The sequence below is a fragment of the Pholcus phalangioides genome, unplaced genomic scaffold (genome assembly GCF_987345545.1).
Source record: "Pholcus phalangioides strain wild (caught in Gottingen) unplaced genomic scaffold, Ppha-v1.0 ptg000021l_1, whole genome shotgun sequence".
Classification (NCBI taxonomy): Eukaryota; Metazoa; Arthropoda; class Arachnida; order Araneae; family Pholcidae; genus Pholcus; species Pholcus phalangioides.
This window is the reverse complement of record NW_028301614.1, coordinates 13,240,241-13,264,985: the sequence shown is the minus strand read 5'-3', so window position 1 is coordinate 13,264,985 and position 24,745 is coordinate 13,240,241. Positions and strand designations below refer to the sequence as shown.

Here is a 24,745-nt window from a genome sequence, read left to right as displayed (position 1 = left end):
GTCTAGTTCATGGAATCGCAGGCGTCGGGACACTCATAAAAGTCATCGGAAATCTATTCCTCAAAGATATGATGAAGAAATGGCACATTTGGCCACTGATAGAAGTCCTTCTGAACACCATTATTCTGAAGACAGAAGCTCAAGTCTGAATTCTCGCAGACACCATTATTCCAGAGAGAGAGGCATTAGCTCAAAGTCTCGCAGGCAGCGTTACTCTAGGGAGAGAAGCCGTCGTTATTCTAGAGAGAAGAGCCAGAGCCCTCACAGCATTCGCTATTCTAGAGAAACTAGCTTCAGCCCCAGCGGTCGTGGTTACTCCAAGGAGAGAAGTTCAAGCTCTCATGGTCGCCATTATTCTAGGGAGAGAAGTCCAAGAGAGAACTCAAATACTAATAGCCGCCGTCTTTCAAGGGAAAAGAGCCCAATCTTGAGCACTCATAGTCTGCCAAAGGAGAAAAGCCCAGACTTGAGCACTTGTAGTCTCTCAAAGGAGAAGAGTCCAGGCTTAACCACTGTTAGTATCTCAAGCGAGAAGAGTCCAGGCTTAACCACCAGTGGTATCTCGAGAGAGAAGAGCCCAGGCTCAAGCATTCATAGTCACTCGAGGGAGAAGAAATCTGGCTCAAGTAGCCACAGCCATCGGCGCTCTAGGAGGAAGAAGAGAAGCACACACATTCCTAGTCATCTTAGAAACCGTGACTATCTAAGCCCAGAAAGTGGTAGTAGAGATTCATCAGATCCCAGAACAGTGTCTCCTTCAAGGCGAATTGTAGAAGATTACTATGATCTGGATATTCCAGATCGTTATCCAGAGCAAGAGGATCGATGGAAACCTCAAGCACTATTTCCCTGTACATCATATCCTTCATTCACGAAGAAACCAGCCGTTTCAATCATGAATGAAATTGTTGACATGATCGAGGATGTTCGAAATGAAGGAAAGTAAGCACCAGAAGTGTTTTGTTAAAAACTATACATAAGTACTTCTTTATGTTTATTTTTCTCTCTTTCAATCAATTTCTGGAGCTGGAATTGAAAATTGTTCGGAACAGTTCTGCTCCATTTGTACCTTCTATAATTATCTATAGCTTGAACTCAATATTGTGTATCAGCATTGCCATGTTTTTTTGCAATAAGTGTCATGGCATTAGTTTATTTGAAGTAATTTGATGCAGAGATGTACTGCTTAAAGCTGCTACACATGCAAGTGCAAGCTTGACAAACATGCATGTGAAATTTTTTGCACAGGATGGTTAGAATGAAACTGACACCACTCAGGCCTATGTAGCACCCATTCTGGTGGACGTATTTCGTTGAACTTGGTGTATTGGGTCATTCCCGAAAAAATGTGCATTCCACATTTTTGAAACGAAAAATTTTCCGAGTTGAAGTTTAAAAATGAAATTGATCTCAGATAATAGACAATGACTTGAAGTTTAATATTTCATAAATATTTTTCCTTTTATTTTGTAGTATTTCATTTTTTGGGTTTTATGACTGAAAGTCATGGATTTCGTCCACTCTGTTACATAAACAAATATTGTAAAAAATAAATATTATTTCTGCAGTTTTTATCTCTTAAAATAATGAAATCAGCTTATTTCTTACACATGCTAAGAAAAGGCAGAAAAAAAGTCAAATTTTTAAGTCATTTTGATGGTTTTTCATGGATTTTTCAAAATAGCACATAAGAAAAGTTAATTTTTTAGTTGCTTAAAATCAACACTTTTTATTTTTGACAGACAATGGGTTGGTAATTTATAATTTATCATTTTAGTTTGAAGTATTCCTAGTTTTTTGCCTGTGAACTGAAAAAGTGCATCCCATAACAAAGTGGACACCATTGTAATGGAGTGGACAGAAATGTTTAACTGAGAGAAATATATCTCAAATATTCCAAATAGGTATCCACACCATGAGGAAATTCAAAAAGCACATGACCCCCCGTATAGTTTGAATTTTGGTTCTGGTGAAATATTTAAAATCTGCTAAAAGTAGGGACCGTGCTTGTATATCATATCATGATGATTTCTCTTTCACTTCAACATTTTTTTGTTGAAATTGAATAGGTTTTGATGTTGGTATAAATCTGGCATTTATGCCTCTCACATTAGTGATCCAGAGTGCACTTGGGGAGGGGGAGTATAGCCTGGAAACAAAATTAATATAGGGAAATGATGGTTTTGTCCCATAAAATAAAGGATGTGATGTCATATAATGACCTTTATTCATACTGAAATGCCCATTACTCATACTAAAATGCCCCTTTTGACACATCTTCCTGGATCTGTGCCTGCCAGTGATTTTGACGATCTGTACTACTTTTTGGTATTCAACTGAAAAAATAATGTGATGGAGGATAGAGAGAGCTTTTTGTCAGCCCAATATATCAAGGAAACTGATATTTTCTGGATTTTATGCTGTGGTGAACTCTGTGCAAGAGGGCCTGGGTTCAAAGACCAGATGACTTTCCGAGTTCACCTTGGCATGAAATTCAGAAAATATCTGTTTCCATGATGGAGAATGTTGTGAAGGGTTTAAATTGAATAGATAACTTATTGAATTTAACTCAAACTTCAGAATCTCTAATTAAGAAAACTTTATTTTAAATCAATATTTCCCAAAGTGGGCAATATCCCCTGGTGGGTGAAGGAGGCTACAAATAATATAGCATCCTATGGGTTCACTTAAGTTGGGGAGGGGCGGTGCAAGAAAACATTTTCTGATGAAGGGGGCGATGGAATAAAAAGTTTGGGAAACTATGCTTTAAATCATAGTTTCTATTCTAATTTGTTGCTCAAATTTTCGGAAGATGTAACAGAGTGGTCAAATTAGGCTGAATTATTTTTATCCGCTAAGAATGATTGATGGAATTTTTTATTATATTTTGAAGCATATCTCTATGTACTATCACTTGATGTTGATGTAGATGGAAAAAAAATCATTATTTATGATAATGACGTAACAGAGTGGGCATCCGACAATGAAAAATCTGGTACTAAAGACATAACGTGAATATTAAGTCGTTTTACAAAAGTCAAATTTCAAAAAAAGTTGATCAAGCATTAAAAGTAATCCTTTCAATGAGATCAAATGTTATCAGATTTAATCTGGTGTAAAAAAATATATTTCTTAAATGACCATAACCGAGTGAACATTTTAAGATTGGAAAATTTTTGGGACATGAATAAAAAAAAAAGTTTTCGTAAGGAAAAAAAATTGTTTTTTCAAAATTTTATTGCCAGTTTTTATTCATCTATCGTACATATATAGAACATGACTCCCAAGTTTTTTGAGAAAAAAATTACGAATTTGCACCAAGTCTATGTTTAACCACTTTTTTTCCAACCTGGGTAAATTTTTGAGGTTTTGCTTCAAAAATGATTTTTTTTTTAAATTTGATAATATCTGAATGAAGCAAATAAAGAAATACCATATGAGAGAGAATTAAATGAAGAACTAGAAAAAAAATTATTACCAGACTGCTCTGGAATTTTGTAAAAAAAAATTATTAAGTCTTGGAAATGGTTTGTACATTTTTTTTGGGAATGACTCATATACCGGTGATTCCCAACTTGGGGCCTACACCCCACAAAGGAGCAATTTGATTTTTGACAAGGGGGCAATTTGAGAATGAGTTTTTCTATTGAGGCTTGGAACTCCCACCATTTTTATATCAGTTCAAAAAAATTTTAAACAATTTCTTAAGGGGTTTGACCAGGAGTTCTTAAAGTTTTGTGTTTAGAATTTGTGCCAACAAGATGACGTCCATGAACCTCCTGCGAAATAAAAATGAAGGCCAAGATCTCTTTTACAAAATAACATTATATATATATATATATATATATATATATACTTTTCAGGTTGTTATGCTGTGTTGGAGGCTTTTTATCATCAGACGTTTCGTCCCAGGCCATCTTATAGGAAATTTAAACTGGTGGGCCACATTGAGCAAAAGGACACAACATTGTAGTGGGAGTCATAATCATTTACAAAAAAAAGGCCATAGACTAGGAGTGAACCTTTTTTTTTTTACTGGTGGGCCGAAAATCCCACTAGTTAAATATGTTTAAAAAGGTTTGTAAGGTTTGTTTTGTACACTACTGCATCATTGGTGCAGGTGACAGCAAGCAAGGAGATGAAACAACCTCCTCAAAAGACCATGACCTGCTGCCGCTTCGGATGGAGACGCTGTAAAATCTATCATTGTTGTGATGTGGAACAAGCAGCATATCAATGACATCAATAGTCAGCGGGGTTGTAAGAAACCAACCGTGGGTGGGTTTTTCTAAAAAATTCGTGTTTTTTTGAGTAAAAACCTGGGTTTAGGCAAAATGGGGAAAATTGAATGTCATTTCCAAAACCTCAACATATCTAATTTAAACTTGTATGTACATCCTTTATGTGTACGTCTTACATTATGCCTAAATATACATTTTTGGTGCACGTTAAGCTATGTATTTGATTAATAAAATTGACCATACAACAAGGGAATAATTGTTCACACACAAAAACACCCACTTCTGCATAATTGTATCCAAACTTTCAGTTGCATGCAGAACTGTAGCAAGAAAATTATTTGTGGTAAAACAAATGAATTTGGGTAATGAAAATTCTTAGAAATGAGGATGGTGCCTGAATTTTTTTCTCCAAATTTTTCAAACACTGCAGAAAATGTATTCAAAAGTGTCCTGATCCGTCAAAAATGAAACGTTTGGCTATGTAACCAAAACCATTAAGTTTTTATTTTTTTTAATCAAACCCAAACTTTCAAAAGCTAAAGTCACATGCCCCTCTTTTTCTTGATTTTCTTACTGTTGAAAAATATCCCTGCTTCATTAAATTAAAATTCTGAAACATTTTTAAAAGAGCAGTAATAAGTAAAAAATGATCTGGTTAAGAGGAGGAGATAATAGTCATTCAGAGGATTCATTACTCTGGAGGTGTTTTCCACTTGTTCAAATTAGCCATTTTTGGGGACTTAAAACTGCAGAATAACGTGAATTATTATTAAATACAAATGTTAGTAATTATTGTATATTAATATCACTTTATACAAGACAATCTGTCATGTATAGCAACAGAATGCCTTCATCTGGTTGACGATTTTAACAGGCTAATTTTCGCTGGGGGATTTGGGCTTATATAGGTTGAGCATCTTGAAAAATCAAGCTAAGGCTTATTTTCTGGTTAGGTCTTATTTTTGGAGGGAAACTATGCTTTTTGTTCTGTTTCACTTGAAAGTGTTCATTACCAATGTTGAATTCAAGAATCCCACAAAGTTGTTTTCTTTTTGTTATGAGATGTTATTTTTGTCTCTTGATATTTCAGTTATGAAAGTCTGATGTGCCTGTATAAAACTTATAAAAAAAGTAATGCAAACATGTAAATATTTTTGAATGAAAATTCAAAAAATATTTACATGTTTGCATTACATTTTTATAAGTTTACATACATTGGTTTACTTCTTCACAGAGACTTCAATTTATATATACAAGGATTTGTGTGTGTGTGAAAAATTATGTGCTAGCTATAATACCTGGTGCTACCCGGGTTTTCTTCAATGAGGCTTTTTGGATCACGTGATATCTCCCTCTTTCTTTGAGGGACATGCAAACAGTGTCCAAGTTAACCAATATAGCGATCCTGTGTGACTCATGAAATAAATAAATCTAGATTTAAAGACACGTGGAAATGAATTTTTTCCCCCTTTTTTCAAGGAGTGCTAGGTATTTTGATCCCCCCACCCCCAAACTTCAAGATATCAATCTGCTTGTTTCAGCTTCCAAAAATGCTTAGTTAAAGCTATGGAATTTCTTCAATGTACTTTACTGGCCCATAATTAATTTTGAAATAGCCTAAACTATATGAATTTATGCAGTTGAATATTAAAAGACAATAGACACATTTTCATTTTGGAGCTTGACAAAATGTAAATAAAAAAGTTGAAATCAATGTTATCGCATGGATATCCAACTCAAAAGTAGATCCGGCTAATTATTTCATATTTAATTTTCTGGGCTTCTTATCTCTAAGCGAACTCAGTATTTCAAAAATTGAGAATTCAATATAATTTTCAAAATTATTGATGTGGCCCCACTAAATTTCTACAGTAAAGTCGGCAGTTTCATCATTGATCCCCCCCCCCCCTAGATAATGTTGAAATGACGGCTCTGCTCGTACCTAAATGCTTACATACAAAAAGTAGTCGGAAGAATTATAAAAAGTGTGTGATTCCAAGAAATTATCACATTTTTGCTCCCAAAAATCTTTTAAAAGTACTTCAAAATATGCATATTCTGAATACTGCACTATGCAGCAATTTGTAGAATACATAAACTAACCTTAAAATAAAATTTTAACCTGAAAGCAACACATTTTCTTCGAAAACAATTTGCCCTGAAAAAACTAATTTTCCCCAAAAAAACCCAGGTTTTTTAGCCTAAAAACCCAGCCAGGAAATGGGTATCTACCCGGGGAGCAAATTTGACAACCTTGATAGTCAGCGGTCTTCTGAAGTTGTTTCCTCTCCTTGCTCGCCATATCTACACCAATGATATCCACCACAGTAGTGGACGAAACGTCTGCTGTTAAAAAGCCTCAAACACAGGGAAGCAACCCAAAAAGCATGGATACTCTTTGTATTCCTGTTGTGAAAGCCTACCTATTCTATTCAATGAGTTAACTCCCTCAACGTGAATAGGAATTTATTTTTTGAATAACAAGAATTACAAGTAACGGGTGAAAGAGAAAGAACTGAGGAGGGTGTTTCCGAATTGTAAAATTAAAAGGATGCAAAGGAAAAAAAAATATTTTAATGTTAAAAACCAAAATTTGTTATAGAACTAATTACATAGGTGCCAATGCTTCCGATTTTTCAGCTTTATTAAAATCTTCCGGTTGGAAATCAGATTCCTCCGATTTTTTATAACTTCATGGAAAGATCCCTAAAAGTCCTCTAATTGTGCTTCGTTTGAATGGAAAATCCCTAAAGAAAATATCCCTTCAGTCCTTGCAATTCTAGGCTGACCACTTTTTCTCCGGAAAAATACGGCAAAGATCAGGATATAAAGCATGAAAAATTGGTAATTGGTGCCAAATATGATGTTAAAAGCAAGTTAAGTTGCCAATTATTGCTAAAAAAATCAGGACTGCAAAAAATGCATCCCACGAAAATGGGATTTATATATGGTCACCTGTTGCAAACCCCCCAAATAAAATCCCAGGATATTTCCTTGTATTTGTATGACATATTTCCTTTGATGCAAAGTATGCCATCACATGATAAACTGCAGACTTTTCCAAGTATGCGAATTGGAACCTATGCTATTATGTTTCATGGGGGGGAGACATTAGGATCTCAGAGATGCTATGGTGGGGCATGGCTTACAAAAGCTTGGGAACGTTATGTGGACCATGGAGAGAAGAGAACTGTGGTTATAAAAAGCGCCACTTTTTCACCTGGTGTTGGAAAGTAGAAATATTTTCGTTACTTCTGTTTTCTTTTTCCCCATGCTCCATATAATGTACGAGGTATATACAGCCAATGCTCATTATAATAACTTCTTTCGTCCCATCGAAAATGGGTTTTATTTCAGGAGGGTCGTTATATCGAAAGTAAAGCGTGTATGATAGTTGCCCTGTGAAAACATTTAGGACTTATCCTACTGTTCATTGTAATGTAATGGTCGCTATAATGCGTGGTGTCGTTATAAGGAACGTCAACTGAACCAAGATGCAATGATATATGTTCACCAGAACAGGGTGCTTCCAAAAAAAAAATAATCTTGAGGAATTTCACCGTCACCAAAATTTTGAGAGGTAGTTTTGTAAAAAAAAAAAGTTTTTTCTTTTTTTCATGAACAACAGGAAAATGATCATTTTGAAAAAAATCACAAAATTTGAACTTTTTTCATTTTTTAATGAAATGAAAGGAGTAAAATGGAATTTTTATGTGGGAATCCTGTATTTAAATGTGTATTGACAAACACTGGGTCAGAATAGGAGCAGTTCAATTTTAATAACCTTGAACAATCATGCACAATTTCCCTTTTGCCACCACAAGCTGCAAGCATGCTTGCACAATTATTAATTTTGTACTTGTAATATGTGAAGTTTCGGCTACGATGCTCTCACTTTGGTTTCCTTTGTCCCTGTGTATGGAAGAAAAAAAGGCAAACGAAAAATACCCCAAACATAGCTCATTGAAGCATGAAGGTGGGTATGGGTATCCACATGATACATACCTTTGGTTTTGCTTGCGCAAGCGCAGCTTGTACAAGCATTCGTAATGGAAATTAATTCAATCTTCAACAACTTGTGCAAAATTCTCCTGCATATGTTCAATGATTAAACATGCTTGTACAAAAAAGATTGAATGTCATGTGTGTGTTCTAAGCTTGCACTTGTGTAGCCACCTTTATTCTAACCCAGTGTTTTCTAAATTGGACAATGTCACCCCCTGAGGGGCAATAGAATTGTCCAGAGTGTTCGGTAGAAGCTATGGATATAACATAAAATTGCATGTCGTAAGTCGGAGGACAATTGAGGTCAAAAAATATTCAGAAGGGGCAGGGTAGAACAAAGGAAATTGGAAACTCTCTCTCTGTTTCAACATCCCAAACATGCATTTTTGAAAATTTTTACTGCGGTATATCTAAAACTCACTCATTCCAAGAAATATAATCTCACATTTTCTCAAACAAATGACATTGTTAATTTGAAACTTTCTCTTCATCTTTTTCACCAGATGTTATAATCCTGTAATCATAGTTGTGATTTTCTAAGGAGGACTCGTGGCTGTGTCATGAGGTCCTGAAATAATATATATACTGGGTGCATAGCAAACAGGGGTATGATATTTTACTGTCAAGCCGTTGATCCTATAGGTATATACTTTCCAATTAAGAAAAGTATCTAAATAATGTGTATCACTCAGATATGTCCTTTCATGCTGCAAGAGGTTGTATAGTTATTAAAATAAAAATGTTAGTTTTTTATACGGACACCCTGTGCTTAAGAGCCCAATTAAAAAGTTGTTGCCCTGTCTCTCCCGATACCAACAAAAAAATTCACGTTTCTAAGTGCAATATTCACTGAGATATTGAAATTCAAAAAACGGAGGAAAGTTGGGGGGAAGAAACAGCATTACATTTAGGTAAAACAGTTTATCCGTATTTTATATAATGCTGTTTCTTCGAATTTGAATATCTCAGTGAATATTTCACTTAGAAACGGGAAATTTTTTTTGTTGGTATCAGGAGAGACAGAGTAACAACTTTCTAATTGTTCGGTTTTTTTTTAAGCACAGGGTGTTCTTATAAAAAGTTGATTTTTATATTTTAATAATTATACAGCTCCTGGCAACATGAATGCCATATCTGAGTACTACATTATTTGGATGCTTTTGCTAATTGGAAGTATATCTCTAGTAATGTTAACTTAATTATAGCATTGCGCAATTTCTTAGTTCATGGAAACATCACAAAAAAATTAAGTAATTGAACAAATAACTACAACTTACTCAAGAAATGTTAAATACGTTGTCCGTGTTCTGGCTATGAGGTGAAAGCACAAAAATTCTTGTTCAACAACAGATCGGAGTATGCCATGGTCATGATGTGGATGCGCTTGCAATTCACCTTTATTAAACCTAATGCGCACCCCACATTAATATTCCTGAAAAACTTCTAACATATAGGGGATGTGCTGGAGCTTGCAATTACCAAAGTTTGCAATCCGACCACTGTTCATAACATTTTGAGGTACCCCTCACAGCCAGAAGTTTGCAAGGGTTAAGTTGCATCCTGTTATTGTCAAAATGAGTCATAAGCAGCTGCTTTATTGATATTGCAATGTGCATCTTGATAGAAGTTGTTCTATCCACACACTGATGCTGTGGAAGTGCTGAAATGATGTGATTGCACAAAATAGATTATACTGCTGGCCAAGTACAGCATCATCTACTTGCACTTTTTTCTTTTGCAAAAGAAACTTCCATTGCTGCAAATTTCAAACCCTGTTAATTTTCAAGTCATTCTGACCAGTACTTGCTGTATAGTTTTGGAATCAAAACTTTAATTATAATCGCCCTGTATATAGCTGATTATTTTTCATAAATCTGTTACTACTATACAGTAGAACCTTGATTAACTGAGCTTCACGGTGAAAGTATAAAAAAAACCAACTATTGAATATTAAGACTGGGAGATATACAGTAGGAGATGTGCTACTTCTTATGGGAATGAAAATGTCTGTGAGGTAATGTAACTACTAGTACACTAGTCTTTGCCCGTTAGGGACAGCTGGTGTCTTTATTGGATTATAGGACCACCTGTGCCCCTAGCATGATGGTGTCACTACTGTTGCTGTTTCTTTGTGAGGGAAAAAAAATCCTGCAAACAACCCTGCTGCAAAACATCTTATTATAGGGATTATCTTTATACATGGAATGTATTGACAAGTCTTGGCAATGTATGAAGTTACTTCACAGAGTATTGAAACTTTGGACTTGGAATATAGCATATACAGTTGATCTCGCTTAAAATGTTTTCCCGCTTATTACAACATTTTCGTGTCCTCAACCCCAAGTAATTTTCATTAAGATTTCCCATTTAGTGTTTTTTGCTTAAAACATTTTTTTCATGATTTTTTGAAAAATGTTATAAGCAGGATCCATTGTATATACCAAGGGTGATTATTTTATAAACTTTTAAAATTAATATATTTGCTTACTTCATTTGTACCAAATATTGGGTTCTCTGTATATACATATATGCTTAATATATTTTTATGTAAGAAATATTTGTGACATTGTGTAAGTTTCTTGTATATGTTCAACTGATTTCCATGTATTATGTAACTGAAAAAATTAAAATATCAAAGCAAATTGTAAATACTGAAGGATGTTTTCATTGTAAACAGTCTTGTAAGAGTTATTTGAAAGTGTGTATGAAAGAGAATATCCTTTATACCTGTGAAATTTTCACCAAATTAATCCATTTATATAGACAACCTATCTAACAAAGATGTAATGAGCTTCTTGAATGAATAAAGAAATGATTCAAAGTGTGGTCGTTTTATGTTTGTTGTCAATTCTTTTACCTTTCTGTCTCGTCTCAAATTATAATTCCTTCAATTTAATTTTTTAAAATTATTGTAAGCCTTTGATTGTGTGGGGAAATGTTATTTTGACAAACTCAAAATGAGTAAAATTCCGAATAACTTTTTTTTTCCTTCATCATAACCTGAAGAACTCCATCTGTCATGTCCAGCACTTCCTTTCCAAAATTATATCCTTCCAGTTCTCTTCTATGCCTGTTGTTAAACTTGGAACCCTCATATGCAAACCAATGTAAACAAGTTGGAAACTACAAGATTCATTGAGAGACATCTCCACAAATAACCAGTCTCAATGAATCTTGTATTGACAAGTGGAGAGGACATTTCTATATGAAAGTTGTAAACTATTCAGAATAAGTATTGTTTGAGGCTTTTATGGATGGCATTTAGTGAGTTACAAGCGATTTCTAGGCTACTATCCAAGGCAGTTTTTCGCAAACCTTTCAGTCCGTGGGCCAGATATGGGATATTTCTGTAGCTCGCTGGCGAGAAACCTTATATAGTTTGTGTGTGTGTGACGTATTTTACAGCACATTTTCTGTAATTTTGGACATCCCAACTGTTTTTATAAAATTTCCCTCTTATTTTCAATGAGACTTACTTGAACTCCTGAAATCAAGAATTAAGATTTTTTATTCATGTCTTAGTCATAATTATCACAATATAATTTATATTATAATTAATTATAGTCACATATATAAACATTTATCTCACATATTTCTCAAACATATACGTTTTGTTTGGTGAATTACACAAATTTTCACCCATTGCATCTAGAAGAAGTTTCCTACTTTACGCCATTGGCAATTTTTCAACAATTTTAGCGGTAGTTGGTAACTTTACTTGCCGTTGACAATTTTTTCTACTATAATTAGCAACTGAACTTGCATTTTACAATTTTATACCAATAATTTGTGTATGTGTACTGATCCCGATATGTAAGTATATTTATACAGATGGAGATGCGTTCACAGATGTGGGCAAAATGGTAAGAAACAAGACCTTAGACAGCTGTTCTCATCTTTTTTTGAATCGTAGAGCCGTTTTTGGTATAAATTTACTTTGTTTTTCCTGAGTGGCCGCAGAGCCCCGGTTGAGAACTGCTGCATTAGACCATGGCTTAATAGCCCGGAAACCACTTGTAACTTATTCAAAAATAAGTCCACCTGTTTCATTTTTAACTGCTGGTCTTCCTCTGTCTCCATTTTTAAACTTAGTATTCAACTGCTTTGCTGCTCATAAACCTATCTCTCGATTAACTCCATGATTTTTTTTTATATTGAAATTTCTCATATTCTAATGATCTTCACATTTTCCAATAGTCTTGACTATTCCCAATATTATGAGAGTATCAACCAGAGTGCCCACATTGTCAAAGTCCATTGACCATTGCTCACACTTTTGCTTGTTCACATTGTCGTCATCATTTTACGACCGCTTTTGGTCAGAATCATCTCTCACTTTCATGAGATTTCATCTGATCATTGCGATGCATCTCACATTTTTAAATTCATCAAAGCCATTGGTTTATATGACAAATTATAGTTTTTACAATGTATGTCCTTGTTTTACGTTTCATACATTCTTTCACCTATTGACATGGCAAGAACAAGTCAAGTCTTAGTCTCAGCTTGACCTAATTGGTCCTTGCGCCAGTAAAATTTAAATCCAATCCCGACTATCCCCAAAAATTTAACCTTTTGCTTACACGCACACACATTTAGTTTTTTCTCTCAAATTATAACAGCTTGAAACAGCCTCCCATCCAATATTGTTGATTGTACTACGAATTCTGGTTTTATTTTTTACATCAACTGTCATCTTTGTCATGTTTCACCACCACATTCTCTTGCCTCTCTCATATACCTCTGCCAAGCAATATTGAATAAATAAATTAATTAATCATATTTAATTTTGGTTATGCAGATTATTTATATTTTCTATGTTACAAACTCATCGTTCAAAAATTTAGGGAAAGAAAAATATTTTTCTATGGAAACAAAACTTATTTATATATTTTCAAGACATCACCAGAGTAATTTCAATGTACAGTGTTATAAGCAAAACATTTCCCATAAAAATGCTCTGACCTTTTTTAGGATATTTGATTCATGAGAATGAAATACATGGAAAAAGTTTCGTTATTTATCGTTTTAAATCTCTGTTGAACTGACAGCCTTTTAAGACTGCACTGCTGGAGTCTTCGAACTTTCATGTGATGTGAGCCGATTGCAAATTTCTTTAAAGCTGTCAGGACACCAAGCTTACTAATCATATGTTATATAGTTATATGGAGTATCATTAGACTCTATCAATTAGTTAATTTCCAAAATTTCCAGCAGACCAGTCATTGAAAACCCATGTTGTACATCTCAAATACGAAACTTATTTTTATTTCATATAGAATATATTGTATTGTGCCTTGTTAATTAATTTGCATACAATTATCACTATTTTAAGGACATTAATGTTATCTCCGTTAGCTGTATAGGAAAGTTTAATGCTCCAGATAAGAAGTTTTCAAGTTAAAAAAATAATGAAAGTTGAATGTGCTTTGTTCAGCTAATTACTGTGGAGATGTGAGTGTTGAAGAACTGAAATATAAAAAATGCTGATTTTTATATTAACCTTTTACCAACCAAATTCAAATTTGGATTTATTTTATAAATTTTTCCCTTTCTGATGCCTTAGTTTAGAGATATTAACCGAAAAATTTCATTAAAAAAAATCCCTCCTATGTTTTTCTGGACTCGCCCATGTCCATAGAAATAACAAATAAATTGGGGAAACAAAAATAATTTTATTCTTTCTTCGAAATAGGTGATTTAAAAAATTGGCATAAGTGCTGAAATTAATGACATTTTGTTTCGTAAATTAACCCCTTTACATATTTGGACTATCACTGTGCAATATCAGCGATAATTCTAAAAAAAAGGGTTTCCATGTTAGAAAAAGGAAGGAGGACGAAAAGAGAAGGAGAGAAAAAAAAACTATGCAGTAGATAATATTGTTTTTCCCCCGCCTTTACTATATATATAAGGCGAGGGTGTATACAGTATATAGGGAAGAGAGAGAGGAACGTTATATGTGGGACAAGGAAATCACTAAACACAGGAGAAAAGAAAAAATGAAGAGGAGGAAAAAACAACTTCCTTTCATAGGGATGAAAAAAGAGGTAAAAAAATGGTGAGCTCTATATATATATATATATATATATTGAATTTTTTTACTTGCTTTCAGATATCTTGTCCATGATCATTAAGGGGTCAAGTTTACACTTTCAAGGGAAAAAATCAAGTTCATTCAAGAACAAAAACTATTTTTCTTTGATTTATAAACCGGATAATCTCGATTGGGAACATTGGTCATTAAAAGGTTAATAACATGAGCCATCTACAATCAAAAAATATTTTATAATTTTTATTTGTGAAAAAATTAACAAAGAACACACACATACACATAGAAAATATCTAAGATAATTATATGAATGCTTTGATGATCTGTAAAATCAAAGATTTCATTTGTTAAATCGTATGCTCTGGAAGCACTGTTTTTATATAAATATTTTTATCTTTAGTTTTTGTGGAGTACCTTTGGTTGGATATGAGTTGCAACATAGGCATAAAGTGATTGAAAATATTGGGACTGCTCAAACCCTATATATATATATAAAATATATATATGTATATATATAAAAATATATTATGGGGATGGTGACCCGTGGGCTGGATACTGGCTTACACCTATAAGTTGCAATACAGTAGAACCTCGATTATTCATGCACAGATTAGCTGTGCTACGAAAATTTCATGATCAGCTCTTCTGTGTTGTTGCAGTTGGTTTTCTTTTTTTCATTGGTTAAAATGTAAATTTTTGTAATGAAAACAAACATTTCCATTTTGTACAACTGGATTTCTTCATTCCTTTACAGAACCGCTCTCCCCCTTCTCAGAGTTGAACTCCCGTATCAACGGATTGAAATGGCAGTCCCCTATGCACACATGATTCTGACATTGTCCTGTGGCGATTGAGACTTTAAGATTTACAGCCAGTTACAGGAAATATCAGAAAATTAGTCTAAGTGTATTACTTTTTTTGGAACTGAAAGATAAGGCACAAGAATGGTGTAACTTTGGATGCGGTCACTTGACTCCCATGGCTCATCAACTAAACCAGCACTATTCCTTTTTTGTGTCATTCTCATAGTGCATTTTATAACTGTGCAAAATGGCTGACCATGATTTTTTAGTTGATACCCGTGATCACCTTCCTCAGACATTAGCCCCTACAATTGAAGTTCTACTGTATTTCTTCTATCAATGAAAGCTGGTGTATTTTTTGTGCGGATGACATGAATATATATATATATATATATAGTGGATAGTCATTTTAAACAGGTAAAATACGTAAATAATTTTTCCCAATTTCATTATTTTACACAGTTTTCTTACTCCTGACAGGTTAACAGTTTTTTTCGATTATCCGTGTTCTCCTTTCTCTCCATTAGCCCGGATAATCAAGGTTCTACTGTATTTATGAGATTATTACAGTGAAAATCCTATATAATGATACCCCTTTATAATTGTCTATATAACAATATTACTCTCTGGTCCTGATGCACTTCCATGAGTGTTAATGTATATTCCATCTTTTATGATAACTCCTCTACAATGATATGTTTCTCTGGTCCCTTGAGTATCGTTATATAGGCATTTCAACAAAAATTGACTTTGTTCATAATATCATACTGAAGATGCCAACCAATGGCGTTGAAGAACCATTGAAGTCAAACTCAAACTTATGATGGCCTTCAACCCAGAGTAGCCGATTTTCAGTGCTATATCATTTCAGAGAATTAGACTTAAGAATGCAGATTATGTGTACCTTTCCAAAAACTATTGTTCCACATTCAATTCATGAAGATTTTTCAGATATGCTCTCAATTTAAAGTGAAAAAGGTCTGATATATATATATATATATATATAATAATAATAATCCATGTTCCCCCCCCCCCCCGATTCTTTTCTTTTAAAATTTTTCTCTGTGTTAACTGCATTGTAGCAAGTGATCATAATTTGCCATGAATCTGTGGTATATGATATTGCATTGGAGATGCAGCATTCTGTCTGTGTGTGTGTGTGTGTGTTTGCGCGCGTGCATCAGTATAAAAAATACATTGTCTCTGTTGCAGATAATGTTGGGTGATCAGAGGGATTTGAAAAATATATATATCTGTCATTTGCTATACGTGGGCAGAGATGGGTTTGGGCTTTTTTTTAATTCCTTTTGAACATAAGGGTATTTTAAGATCAGTTTTTCATATTTGTGATAAAAATTTATGTATACATATTTCCTGAATACCTTAAAAGTAGTTGAATATTAATTACCAATATAGTTGGTGTTTTGAGATGTGAAACTTTAAGAAGTTTCCTACCTTTTGACATAGTAAAAAACTTTCTTATGTAGAAATATTATTAAAAATATTGTTCATCTATTGATTTATTTCAAGTTTTTACCACCTATATTTAATTGTGTATGCTATCCTATGGCAGTACAAAATTTCATATATCTCTAACACTTAATTATTTTTTAATTTAAAAAATGAATTAAAAACAGCTTGCGTGCATGATAAAATAACATGGCATCAATGAAATTGACGAAAAGTTGATTCAAAATAAAGGAAACTGTTCAGTTCATAAAAATATTTGAGATTCATTTATAAGTACTTGGTTTGTAAAAAAAAATAATTAAATTTTAAATTTAGCTTTGAATATGATTTAGTCGATGAAATCTAAATCTTTTTCATCATTTTATGAACTTGAAAGTTTTTTTGTTTAGGATAATTTTTTATTCGATTACATTGATTTCATGCAATTTAACATGTGTGCAAGCTGTTTTTAACATTTTTTTTTTGAAAATTTGTAAAAAATAAAGTATTTGAGATATTTAAAATTTAGTACTGCTATAGGATAGCATACACAATCAAATGTACGTGGTAAAAATGTGAAATAAATCAATGGATGAACAATATTTATAATAATATATCTAAGTAAGAAAGTTTTTTACTATATTAAAAGGTAGGAGGTCCCTTAATTTCCACCTGTACTGATGTTTGAACCATTTTCATAAGACAAAAACTTTTTGCAGAATTAAATACATGGCACTCCACTTGTAGAAACAATACTTAACAATAATACTCAACCAGTGGTGTGTGTGTGTGTCTCTCGTTCATGTTTCTAACATGTTATCAAAAACAAACGAAGCTATATGTAATTATGTACTATACAGGGTGCGTAGGTAACAGCATATGGCATTTTACTGGCAAACCACTGATCCTAGAGACATACTTCCAATTAGAAAAAGTATCCAAATAACGTGTAGTACTCAGATATATTATTCATGCTGGAAGGGGTTGTATAGGTATTTTAAAATTTAAAAAAAAATAACTTTTCATACTGTCCCTGTGTGAACAAAAACCTAATTATAAAGTTGTTATTGCTCTGTCTCTCCTGGGTGCCCACAAAAAATATTCCACGTTTCTTGTTGCAACATTCATTGAGATATTTGAATTTGAAAAATGGTGGTAAAGTTGTGGTAAAATCACATTAAATGCGGGTAAAACGATTTTTCTGCATTTAGAGCTTTTTTTCCCCAACTTTCCTCCTTTTTTCAAATTCAAATATCTCAGTGAATATTGTACTTAGGAATGTGAAATTTCTTTTGTTCACACCAGGACAGACAGGGCAACAACTTTCTGATTAGTTTCTTGAGCACAGGGTGTCCATATAAAAGTTAAAATTTTTATTTTAATAACTAAACAACCCCTTGTAACATGAATGACATATCTGAGTACTGCATGTTATTTGGATGTTTTTTCTAATTGGAAGTATTCTTCTAGGATCAATGGTTCGTGAGAAAAATGTCATACGTCCTATTACCTATGTACCCTGTATATACATCACTACCACTTATAAAGTTGGTATTGTTTCAGATCATCTATTGACTGTTATTCAGAGTAGTTTCATTTTAGAAATGCAGGGGCAAGATATTATATATGATACACTTGTCTGTCGGTGAAAGTAACCATTAATGTTCATTTGTTGTCTTGTTCATGATTGTGTCCATGTCTGCCTTTTTTTTCCAGACTCGCAGCTTTGTCCAAATCTGCTCCACCTAATTCATTAATCAGGGAGATATCAAAAACTGTCAGCAGGAATCATAGACGGTAGTGAATGATCATTGAATGAATTCCCCTTATTGAAATCTTGAATGCCCTGTCTTCTTTTTTATCGTTGCATTTTATTTGTACATTTTTTTTATTCTTTTCACGAGTGCCTTTTAAAGAAATACAAGTTTCTATTTTTGTTTTCTTTGTCTGTGTTTGAGCTCAAATGTGATGTGCACTATGAAGCATTCTCATGTGTATGAATGTTCAAAATCGTCATTTTGATTCCCCCTCACCCTTTCCCGAATTTCATGTCATGTTCCACATAAAGCAATATTTCATCAAAGTGAAAATAATTCCTACTTTGAAGGGTCTTTTCATATTATCAAATTTAGCTTATGGCTGATGTTGACTTCACCTCATTACTATTTTCTGAATCATAGGTAACACTGTATCTCTGTAGGTAACCTGTGTCTTTTATTTTGTCTAAAATATCATTGTCTATGCGATCTATAATGATCGAAATCCCACTGCAACCAAGGAATTTTTTTATGAAAAGATTGAACTATATTCATGTCTTCATACAGTATTTTTATCATTCTACCGCTTCATAGAATATTAATATTTTATGAGAGGTTATGTGAATGTTAAGATTTTTCTTAATTGTTATTGAGCATTATGAGAAGATTATTGTGTTGATGAAGAAAATTATATCTATGTTACGGTAAATGTGATAAATCAGTTATTATACATAATACCTATGCGTCATTGGTAAATTTGATAAATGCAGAAAACATTACCACTTTTACTGGCTGCATTCATATTAACCAAGTTTCGTTAATAAATTTGATAAATACTTGAAATTCATCTTTTTTATCTGTGATTTTTATTCATAATACCTCAGTGTAATTGTTGAATTTGATAAATATGAAAAAAAAAGTTGTGCAATATGTGTAATGAATATATATTATATATTTGCCGCTGTGGTGGCCGAGTGGTTATAGTGACGGACTCGCGATGCGAGGATCCGGGTTCGAACCCCACAGTGGTGGTCGGCTGAAGTTGGTTTTCTGTGGTTCCCAACTTCAAGGCGCAAATGCGAGCCGATCTCCCCGTTAAAAAGTCTTGCCACAGAGAGCAACAGTCCTACAACGATAAATCATTCAATCATAACACTTCACTCATAGTTAGAAAAACTGGTGGCAGATGGCAGCACTACACACAACAAGCATTACAGAGAAACAAAAAACTTCACGCCAGGTTTCACTACACGCACATTCCCGCATGTACCGATTCGTTGGGGGTTCCGCGGGGGGGGGGGTGCACGTATGGTGTAGTAGGTAGGGCCTCCAAAAAATGGCTCGGGGATCCATGACGTTGTTAAGTCAGCCACCTCATTGGGCAATCTGCCTGTTGTGGCGTTGTATTTGTATATTGTCAGACCCCCAACCCCAATGTAATGATACAATGCATGCATGAATTATTACATGTTTACAAAATTTTACATTTATCAAATTTATCAATGATGCTTGGGTGCTATACATAATCGCCATTAAAAGTGATTAGTTTGGGGAAATTTATCAAACTTACCAATATACTCAGGGATTATGCATAATAACTGAATTTATCGTATTTACCTTCACAGTTATATATTGATACGTAATTTCATTGGAAGAGATCTTATTATATCTTGATTGATTCCAAGCTGATATTACTCTGCCTCTTATTGTGATCCGTCCGTGCCAAAGTGAAATTTACTATTACTAGTCAGATTAATTTATATCGAACAGAAATGTTTATTCTTTTTGTGTTGAATGTTTACTAAAATGTTACTATAAATAGGTATTTTTGCTACCTCATAGAATTCCCGTCCTTTTAAACATAAAGATGTGTTTTTTCAATGAAGATATGTTTGATTTCAGATTATTTACCATGCATGTAAATATAAGTTTAGTTCAGAACATTTGCCATACAATCGGCCTTAGTCCATTCTTTGTCCCGCTGAAATTTTCTTCTGAATTTCAGAATTGGGAACAAAGCCATTGTAAAAGTTAGTACTAAGCTCGTCTTCTGCAGTGAGTTGATGTCTTGACAGGTTTCATCCTGGGTTGCCCTAACTAAATGCAAGGCCTGGGGGAAAATAACGGGGCTCTACCACAGGCTGTGGAATCTTAAGTTTGGGATTATTTATCTCGATAATTTTGAATTTCCATCAGTTCCAAATTTTCATTACTTCTGGAATAGTTACATTACTTTCAATTTTTCAAAATTTTAATTTTTGTGTTGATTTACACTTTTGTGTCTGAATTTTGCATCTAATTATGAGTTTACATTTTTGAAAAAATATTTTTAAGCATCCTTGTGCACATTCTTTAATAACGTATTTGGTATGTTTTCATAACATAAAAATTTTTTCTTTTGGAGTATGCAGTGTGTCCTGTAAGTGCTGATGCGGGCTTTATCTCATGAACCGTTCGTCGCAGAGATATGGTAGCAGTTTAAAAAATGTTCAAAAATCACCCTGTGCCAGTTTTGAAAGTGCAAATACAATATTTCACAAAATAAAAAAAATTCAAATTTTTATACGGTCCCCCGTCCTCCAACTTCCAATTGGAAAGTTGTTGCCCTATCTCTTATGAGGCTAACAAAAAATTTCATGTTTCTAAGTACAATATTTACTGAGATATTCAATTTCAAATATTGGACAAAAGATTGGAAAGAGCAGCATAATAGGGGTAATAAGTGTTGTCTGTTAGATTTACGGTTCTTTCCAAACTTTTCTCTAATTTTGAATTTAAATGTCTCAGTAAATATTGCGGTTGAAGACATAGGATTTTTTTTGTCATGCTCAGAGAAAACAAGGCAACAACTTTCTAATTGGAAGTTAGAGCGGGGGGGGGGGGACCATTTCTTTTAATTGCAACCATATCTCTATAACAAAAGGTTGACATAAATGCAGCATTAACTTACAGAACACCCTGTATTAAATTGGGCTTGAGGGGCTTCCAAAAATGTCTGCTTCCCTGGGACACTGAAATTGTTGATGCCCCCACCAGTTAGTGTAAAGATTAACTTGAAATATCATTTCCCTCTTCCATAAGCATTTTCATCGTTGAAGGGTAGCCTGTTTGACACCACTTTTCTCGACATTTTTTTTCATTCCTATTAGGGCATTCTTTACGCACAGAGCCTGGTGCATCTGCACAGCTCTGGTTTTGCCTCAGGTTAACTGCATGTATTATGGTTTGTGATGAAATATCATTATGTACTTGAATCACCAGAAGTTTTTATTTCATCCTTCATTTTCCATTCTTTTTAGATCTTTTTCTTTTTTGTTTAAGTATACTCGTCTAAGTTAGTGGTTCTCAACCTTAAGCCATAAATGCTTCCCCCGGCGTCCTAGAATATTATTATCCACAGAGAGCAACAGGCCTACAATGTTACAATTATTCAATCATCACACTTCACTCATAGTTAGAAAAATTGATGGCGACACTGCGCATAAAAAGCATTACACAGAAACAAACTCCACGTAAGCTTCACAGCTCATGCATGCTCATTTCAACATGTACCAATTCATTAGAATTTCCACAGAGAAATGTGTACTAGGTGCATGTATGATTATGTAATAGTAGTAGTCCTGGGATATTCTAAGGGGTCCCATCGGTGAAAATCGGACGGGGGGAGTTGCAACAAGTTGTGTAGGGAGTCACAGAGAGCTGTGCTGTGAAAAAAGCTTTCAAGTGAAATATGGTGGGAAAAGTGTGACTACTTTCAGAATCCAGTAGACCTGTCTGTGGAATTAGAATCATCTTAACCCGCATTCCCATGTGAGCACTGGGATCTCATGTGCATAGAGGACTCACATGACTATGATTTTTTGATGTAAGTATGCAAATATATAAGCTGAGTATGCATACTTCTAGCTAAGTATGATGCCCCAGAATCACTTCTCCCACCCATGATGATGAGAACCCATGATGGTGAGACAACCATGCATGGAACTCCCACAAGAATGAGGCTCTTGCCAAGGGTACGGTCAACCATTGGTGATATGTCAGGAGGGGCTATTTATTATGTAGGCTTGTTGGATCGTCTTGTATTTTACACAGACTTATTTTTTCTATACAATGCGGCACCTGGGAAGGATGGCCAACCCCCACCCCCTTCTGAATCCAAGCCTGGCCCAGGGTTCCAGAGATCTTACTTTTTTTTTGTCCATTATAAAATTAGTTTTGACTAAATTCAATTCAATAAGTGGAAAAAAGCTTGCTCCTGGGTGAGAGTAGAGGGGCCTGGGGTAAGACGGACCAGAAGAAAATGGTCCAGAAGGTACTATGTGTTAAAAAAAAGGCTAAGAACCACTGATGTAAATGGCATTGAAAACAGATCATTGATTTCTCCCTCCCCCCTTCCCATTTATAGTCTTTTATCTTGTTGCAAAGCATCTGTAACATTTACTTCAACCTGTTGTAAATAGTTTTGAATCTCACTCAAACTATCAGATTTCCTACTTTGATGTTCCTCTGTAACAGTGTGTGCATAATGTTAACTGAATTTTGATTTCTTATCTGTGTTTGCATTTTATACTGATATTTGTGGTCGAAAAATCACAGAATTTGGCAATTAGCTTGGAAAACCAGCTTTTTTTATTTTGTGTGTGCTGCGATCTGCCAAAGTTTTACATTTTAATGAGTGATGTTTTAGTCAAAGTTCTGTTGGGTTTTTTTTTCCTTTCTTTGTATGTTAGACTGTAATCTCATGTGATTGAGCCAAAAAAAATGCATTTTGGTTTGTCCTGAAAATAATCACTGATTGTATTGTTTGTAAAAAACCTCATTCATACTGCCAAGGGGCCAATTAAAATAATTTTATTTTCTAAGTTTTTTACTTTATTTTTAAGGAATATACTTTAAGAATTACCACTTGTTTTGTTACTGGGCAGACTGAATCAAGAGATTGAATTTTCTGAAGTTAGAACGCAGCTTATATGCAAATGATTATGATTTCCATTTACTGAAATCGTGCCTCAATATGATGGAAGGGTGCATATTTTATCCCCCCCCCCCCACTTCCTCAGAGGTGCATCTTGCCACCCTTTTCCCATGCTGGTCTAATTTTCTTCACAACTCATCTCTCAAATTTGCCACCATGGGGCCATAGCCCATGCCTTTATAAACACACCTCTCTCTGTTTTTGTCACTCTTTTTGTTATTCACATTTTTGCGAACTCTTTGGGTCACTCCACCCCAATGCCTATGCACTCTCTAGGTGGCTCATTTGGCCATTTTACAAGCGGATTACTCTTTTGGGTCACTTTCATGCTCACTCTCTCTCTCTCTTTTGGCCATTCACTGAACTGGTCTTTTGCTCCCTGTGTAGGTCTTTCTCTATATTCTGTGCTCTCAATCTCTCTAGGTAACTTTTTTTGTCACTCCCATGCTCTCACTCTCTAGGTCACTCTTTTGGTCATTCACTGACCTGGTCTCTCTCCCCCTGTGTGGGTGACTCTCATGCTCCCTACGTCCCTCACCAACCTGATTCCTTGCTCCTTTGGTCATTCATATGCTTGCACACACTCTAGGTCACTTACGTGCCTGCACACGCTTTTGTCCACTTAAATAATTACAAACTCTCTAAGTCACGTGTTTGGTCACTCACTGACCAAGTTCCTTGCTGTTGAGGTTGGGGGCAGATCCATGGTCTTACCACCTGGTGGATTATACAAATTTTGCGACTACTCATTGCTCAAATTTGCTAATCTGGACTATAGCCTGCTAACCCCCCCCCCCCCTTAAATACTCCATCACCCCTCTCCACTTGGGGAGGAGCTGACAGGGTGCCAGCTCTGGGGCCCCAAGTAGAGTAGTCATCAAAACTTCTGTCTGGATGGAAAAAATAAATTTGTATTTACATGATAATATGCACTTAATGGTCTTGGACAGTAACTAACATTCATTATTTAAAATTATGGCAAATGAATTATCTTTGGTTGCTAGTACCACCTGTTTTGGCCGAAAAATTGTTTTCGTAGCCAAGTCATTTTGCTTTGGCTTGAGTCAATCTTACAGAATTTTAAAATGGTGCTATAAAAAAATTGGTGATTTTTATTATGCTACAATTATATGTTGTCTAAGAGGGGTGCCCTTCCTCTTACTTTCTAGCTATACCTTTTTTAATTTTTTGAGTGGGAGCCCTGTTTACACTAGATTTATTTTAGGTGCCCGTGAAGATCTGTGGCTGGGGAATAAGCTCTAGGATATAAGGTCCATGGTGTATACGTCTTCAACCTTTTTTCTAGTCGCGAGCACTGCCTGTACCCATTATCAAAAGAACAGCACCCTTATGGCAAGTTTGACATGCATGAAATCTGGACGATTTCAATCCTTCAATGAAATTTTGTACAAGTTGTTTACTTGAGGTAAACTCCCAACTGTTTACTACTGATCAAGTGCTCG

At 34.5% G+C, this 24,745-nt stretch overlaps 1 protein-coding gene across 5 annotated transcripts in view; it reads left to right on the top strand.

The window, feature by feature from the left end:
* The window catches only part of LOC149070663 (tetratricopeptide repeat protein 14-like), a 98,149-nt gene extending 78,904 nt beyond the window's left edge, over window positions 1-19,245 (top strand). For 2 of the 5 annotated variants that reach the window (XM_089249144.1, XM_089249142.1), the window contains one exon: window positions 7-1,036. In XM_089249144.1, the coding sequence (XP_089105270.1) occupies window positions 7-946 (940 nt within the window). In that variant the 3' untranslated portion in view covers window positions 947-1,036. Of the gene's footprint in view, window positions 1-6; window positions 1,861-18,266 lie in introns of those variants that run through there. The other 3 variants (XM_089249145.1, XM_089249146.1, XM_089249143.1) reach the window with 3 other exon arrangements.
* The last annotated feature ends 5,500 nt before the right edge of the window (window positions 19,246-24,745 follow it).